The sequence below is a fragment of the Cryptomeria japonica genome, chromosome 6 (assembly GCF_030272615.1).
Source record: "Cryptomeria japonica chromosome 6, Sugi_1.0, whole genome shotgun sequence".
In the NCBI taxonomy this organism is placed as follows: domain Eukaryota; kingdom Viridiplantae; phylum Streptophyta; class Pinopsida; order Cupressales; family Cupressaceae; genus Cryptomeria; species Cryptomeria japonica.
Window position 1 is genome coordinate 605,634,225 of NC_081410.1, and position 6,043 is coordinate 605,640,267.

Below are 6,043 nucleotides of genomic sequence, written 5' to 3' on the forward strand. Positions count from 1 at the left end.
TAGTTGAAGTCTTCCGCTATGTAATCTGAATCTTTGATATCTTGTTGCATCTTATGTGTTGTAACAAAAAATAAATAAAAAATTTTGCACTCTATTCTTGTAATTTTGGCTTATCCCTTCGGGGTTTCCTGGCGGGGCATTACATAAGGAATAAGTTTACTTGTGTGGGTCAATCCATGATAATTTGAATTCATTCGAGCTTTGGCCGTTTAATGTTAAAATTTGATGGATCTTCTCAATTTCTATAGTCATGGTTAGTTATAATTCAAAGTATCAAATTATACACTGTCATTAAAGTAGTAACATGCCATGATTACTTGATAGACACTAGCAGTATTTTTGTGAAGTTCTACAGTTTTAGATTTGGAAGATACCAAATTGATTATAATTATCTTCTTTTTGATAGAGATGATTCTTTTCTTCATTCATCATAGTTTGACATGAGCATGGATATTTTTGAGTATTATTTGGAGGAGACATCTAAGTCATTGGATCTCGTTCTAGCATAAATATTCACTAGATTATCTATTCTCTATTTCATCAGAGGCTTAAAACATTTGATTTGGAAAGAGAAAATTTAAGCATCCAAATGAAAACACTTGATGAATTTTTCAGAGGCTTCATACATCTTAAGTTTTCTTCCTACACATTCCTTTAAGGAATCAAAAGATATCATCTATATGCTTTTGGTTTTATTTTGAAGCAGTCACGGTAGGAGAGTCGTCGAGGAGAATAGTCCAGACCATGGAGCAAGAGGAAATATAATAGAGGCAACACAATGTGATGGAGGCAATGTAGAATCAAACTTATATTATATCATGGAATTCAAATACAAATTCGTCGGCAACATGCAGCTTTCAGATTCAGCACCCAGACCTGATTACAAATATGCACAAAATACAGCATCCCAATGGAAGCAAGACTATGAACCAACTCCGAATCTCCTCACCTTCTGATTATTCTTCTATATCTAAAGATTTGTCTACCATATTCTTAATTACATCCATTTATATGATATTCATAGCTCTAGGATGATCCGCGTTGGCCCAAGATGGAACAATTACCGATGAATAAAGATGTAACATGTAGACCAACTAAGTCGGCCTCCGCAAAAATAATTCCTCCGGAAACAACATAGAATGATGTGCGGACCTTGGCAAAGATTGGACACAAACCAAGGAACATTGAAGAATACAAAATTAGTCTCTGCAAGCTACATAAATGATCTGCAAGATTCTCCATTAGCAAACAGGCCAAGCAGCTTCAGTTAACAAGCCATAAAACTGTCCCACATTCCAGAAGTGATAACTTGCTGGAAAAAAATCAAAATGACCCGCGGACCTAGGATAAGGTAGATGAACATGTCCACAAACAAAGTTAAGCTCTACATGATCCGATGAACAAATGCAAAAAAATGCATAATGAAATGTTGAAACTTCAAAGCCAAACTAAACTGAAAACAAACTAAAATGTAAATATTTTTGGTTGATGCAAGATTGCCAAGAACAAGGGATGTTCCAGCATCATATTTCTTCCTAATGGAAGGAATATTGTCTCATGATCATGAACCATCTTCTACATCCAATTTTCATAACCCACAATTGGTATTGATCTTATTTTGAGGAAGGGCTACATGGCATCTCCTCTTCTCTATTATGGGGAGGAGTTTTCTCTCACATGGGGTTTTTCCTTTACATCTTCTTAAGACAAATTTTCTTGTCTTTTTCCTCTTTTTAGGAACAATCTTGTCCCATTAGGTTTCATCATTTTCTCTATTTGTGAGAGATTTAATTTTTATATGGGTACGTAACCTAGGCTACCAGTGTAGACCCATCTTTGCATCATTTGTATTTCTTCATCATGCTCTCCAACTTGTACTTAAGTGGAGGTGCTCATGTGAATATGGGTTTTTTAATCTATTTTTTCCACTTTGTAGTGTCAAAAAGGTAATAATCTAACTAGTTCTTAGTTAGTACCTTTTCATAGATGTTCACATGTTAATTTTACTTAGTGAGTGAGGAATAATTCTAGAATCTCTCATGGACATGTAATCATATTCTCTAGTTTTCACATGATATAGGATAAAGACACTTATCAATGTCTTAAATTTGTTGACTTTTCTATTTTGTCCTTAATGACAAGGCATACTCGATGATATTATACGGGTTTCTTATTTACCACGTCATGTTAATCACTACAGTCTTTAACTCACATTTGCATTATGGTTGAGTTTGCCTTGAGTCAGTTTACTCACGTGGCTGGCATTATGAGTTACTTCCGGATGTCAAAAAGGAATTTATTATGTTTTGGGATATTTCGAAATCACCAGTTCGTTGAAGCCAGTGTTGTTTTACCACTCTCAGCTGCACTTGCTCTGTGATTTGAAACAGGGAGAATGTTTTTGTAGATATTGGGTTTCTTCTATTTCTTGCTCCCGTTCTTTCTCTGGGCATTGATGGGCTTCCTAAACAAAAATGCATACTACTTCGGTTAGATCTCTGATCATACTCGTTGCTGGTAATCTTACCGTTCATTTACTCACAGGTATGCACAGTAAATTTTTTTGAAGAAATATGATGAATGTCGTAAGGAAATATGAGGCAAGTGTTTTTCTTCTTTGGTTTAGTTGCAGATAACTATTTGTTCTTCCCTTATCTTCCGGCATTGTAAAGTTTAGTAACTGTTTTTTATTGTTTTAAACAATTTATCAAATCGTTAAGGGTTTGTTACAGTTTCAAAGGTAGTTAGTGAAATTATGTTGAATATTCTTGTTAACCCTTTATGGGTTTGTTACTATGATTATATCAAGGGTTTTTACAGGATTTTTCGGAAATCATTTTCGAGATTTATTAAACCAGTTTTAACGACTATTCAGTTGGTTACCCTATACGAGGGTTTCTTTAGAAGATCTTATCAGTTGGATAAGCGTTATTGAGAAGTGGATATTTAATTTAAAAAAAACCCTACATGGGTTGTGGTCTGTTAAATAAAATCAAAATCAGTTTTTGGGTAACTGTCTGATTCTGTTAATGTTTCGAGTACATTTACATGTATGTGTCTCTTTCAAAAGTTAGGGATATATATATGTAAATGTAGGAGAAGCCGTAGGGCATTGTTTTTGAGGGAAAGAAAAGAAAAGTTGTATTATATATTTTGAGATCTTTGTTGTTGGCAAACTCACTGAATATCATACTTTTGTGTTGTAATAAAGGTTCATGATACAACAATTTCAGAATAGATTGAAAATATGTCATCATGAATCCACTCAGAAACTATTGAAAAGGGTAGGGGTCGAAGCTCCTTGCAGCAGGGTTGCTAAATTGGATGTATTGGTTGGTGGTTAAAATTAATAAATTGATTGGATTGTTTTTTCCCTATGATGAAATCTAGTTGGATTTCGAGGGTTTTCCCTCAGCACAAAAACTGTGTCATTGTGTTGGTTTCTCAATTATGTTTAGTTCTCTGATACACCAATTTCATGTTTCCTTAAGTTCCTTTCACAGTCACATGTTGATGCAAGCTTTTCAAATGGACTATTAGTTTTCAATTTTTGTGGCCATCTTAGAACTGTTCTTTTAAGTTTAATGATTTAGTGTACTCTGATTCACCCCCTCCCCCTCTCAGAGTACTCGTTACTTCCAACAATTGGTATCAAAGCATAGGGGCCTCATAGGTTTGTCCTAAGATTGATCCTAGTTATTTTGGAAGTTATCATGTCACAAGCTAAAGGTGCCTCGCTCACTAGAGCTCCTTTATTTGATGGCACAGATTACATTTTTTTGGCAAGTTAGAATGGAAGCATTTATTCATTCTCTGGATGTCAGAATCTGGGAAGTTGTTTCTAACAAGTATGATGTACCATCTATTGTACCTACTGATGCAGATGAAAGGACGAAATATGAACTGGATAAGAGAGCTCGCTTTGTAATTATTTGTGGGTTATCAAAAGAAGTATTTGTTAAAGTAATGTACTTCAAATCAGCCAATGAGGTATGGAAAAATCTTGAATCTATTTATCAAGGTAATGAAAAGGTTAAAGAATCAAAATTGATTACGTTAAAAACTCAGTTTGATGATTTGAAAATGAATAATGATGAGACAGTGGCAAGTTATTTTCTTCGTATTGATGAAGTTGTAAATGCTCGAAAAGGTCTTGGTGAAGAAATTGATGAACATGATGTGGTTGCAAAAGTAATTAGAACATTACTACCAAAATTTGAAACTAAAATATCTGCCCTTGAAGAGAAGAAAAATTTCTCTAAAATGACTTTGCATCAGCTTCAAAGTACTCTTACTGCTTATGAGATGAGAATTGGTAATACCCCTTTTATCTCTAAGGAAACAACTTTTAAAATTGAGAAACAGGAAGAGAGTGAGTCTGAATTATCTGATGTTTTTGAAACTTTATTGGTTAGGAAACTTAGGAAGAAGTTTCAAGGAAAGTTTAAATGTTTTGGCTGTGGTAAAACCGGTCACTTTGCAGCAAAATGTCCATATTTAGATCTAAGTAAAGATGAGGATAAATCTGAAAAATCATTTAAAAAACCTTGGAATCCTAATAAAAGGTTGAACAATTTTAAAAAGAAGAGTCTTATGTCAAAAGAAGAGACTGAAGACGAATTTGATGAGTCAAATGTTGATGGTTGTGAAACACTATTCATGACCAAAGTTGAATTTGAAAACCCAGTTGCAGTAAAATCTGAATTAGATTCTGAAGTTAAAATAGAAGATGTAAATCTCGAAGAAGAACTTCTTTGTGCTCTTCAAGAAGTAAAAAGATTTAAGAAACTTGTAATTTCTTATGAAGATTCCAATCAGATCTTACAACTTGATATAGTAAATGCAAACAAGGTTATTGAAACTCAGAGAAGTCTTATTGAAAGAAAAGAACAAGAAATTAATACTCTACAAAAACAAGTATACACTCTTGAAAAACAACAACATTCTATTGAAAAAGGAGAAACGTCACAGCAGAATTCTGTAATAGCAAATAAAAATCTGTTTCCAAATAACAGATTTTTCCATGGCTATTGTCGTTTTTGTAATCTGTTTGGGCACAAAGTAAATACTTGCAGATTTGCTAGAGCTTCTATTTTTGGTCATAAATAGTCTTTTGGTTTTGTCAGAGACATAAGATGTTTTACATGTTATCAATATGGTCATACTTCTAAGTACTGTAAAAAGTTACAAAAACCTGCAAAAATGTGGAGACCAAAACTTAAACAATCTATGCTTGTTCAAACAGCTCTAATATCTACCAATTCTTCTATTTGGGTTTTGGATAGCGGATGTTCTCATCATATGACAGGAGACAAAAACAAGTTTTCAACCTTAGAAAGTCATCCAGGAGGTTTTGTTAAATTTGGTGATAATACAGGTCTATGCATTACTGGAATGGGAACAGTCATGATAAACAAAGACACTCCTATAAATGATGTCTATTATGTTGAAGGATTAAAGTATAACTTGCTAAGCATTGGTCAGATTTGTGATAGTGGACGTCAAGTTGTGTTTAATTCTTACGGATGTGTGATTAAAGAAAAGTCAGGGAAAATAATTGCAAATGGTTTCAGAACACATGGTAATTTGTATCATTTGTCAGACTCCAAATATCAAGAACAAAGTGCAGGTATGTGTCTTATGAGTTATATAGATGAAAATTGGTTATGGCATAGGAGATTTGGTCATGTTAATTTCGATAATATGGTCAGAATCAGCAAAAATAAAAATGTTCGAGGTCTACCTCTGATCAGTAGACCTACAAACTCTGTTTGCAGTGAATGTGTAAAAGGCAAACAAACTAAGTCATCTTTCAAATCTAAGGAGTTTCTATCCTCAAGGCCACTAGAATTAGTTCACACAGATTTGTGTGGTCCTACGAAAACACAGTCACTGAATGGTGAAAAATATTTTATGTTGTTCGTAGATGACTACACCAGAATGGTATGGGTAACTTTTCTCAAGCATAAGTCAGAGGCTTTTGTTAGGTTTAAAATATTTAGAAAAATGGTTGAAAAAGAGTCTGATTTGAAACTAAAATGCT

General features: G+C 33.7%; 1 protein-coding gene across 1 annotated transcript; it reads left to right on the forward strand.

Moving 5' to 3' along the window:
* Positions 1-3,792: 3,792 nt before the first annotated feature.
* On the forward strand, positions 3,793-5,109 carry LOC131876736 (uncharacterized). The gene is made up of 2 exons (XM_059222201.1): positions 3,793-3,990; positions 4,069-5,109. The coding sequence occupies exons 1-2, from the start codon at positions 3,793-3,795 to the stop codon at positions 5,107-5,109; spliced, it is 1,239 nt and encodes a 412-aa protein (XP_059078184.1).
* Positions 5,110-6,043: the final 934 nt, after the last annotated feature.

What these genes read in the sequence shown, in the direction of transcription:
- LOC131876736 (XM_059222201.1), top strand. Translation starts at nt 3,793, where the DNA reads ATGGAAGCATTTATTCATTCTCTGGATGTCAGAATCTGGGAAGTTGTT. An exon ending in ACTTCAAATCAGCCAATGAG is followed by an intron (nt 3,991 to 4,068) that starts GTATGGAAAAAT and finishes TTAAAAACTCAG; the next exon opens with TTTGATGATTTGAAAATGAA.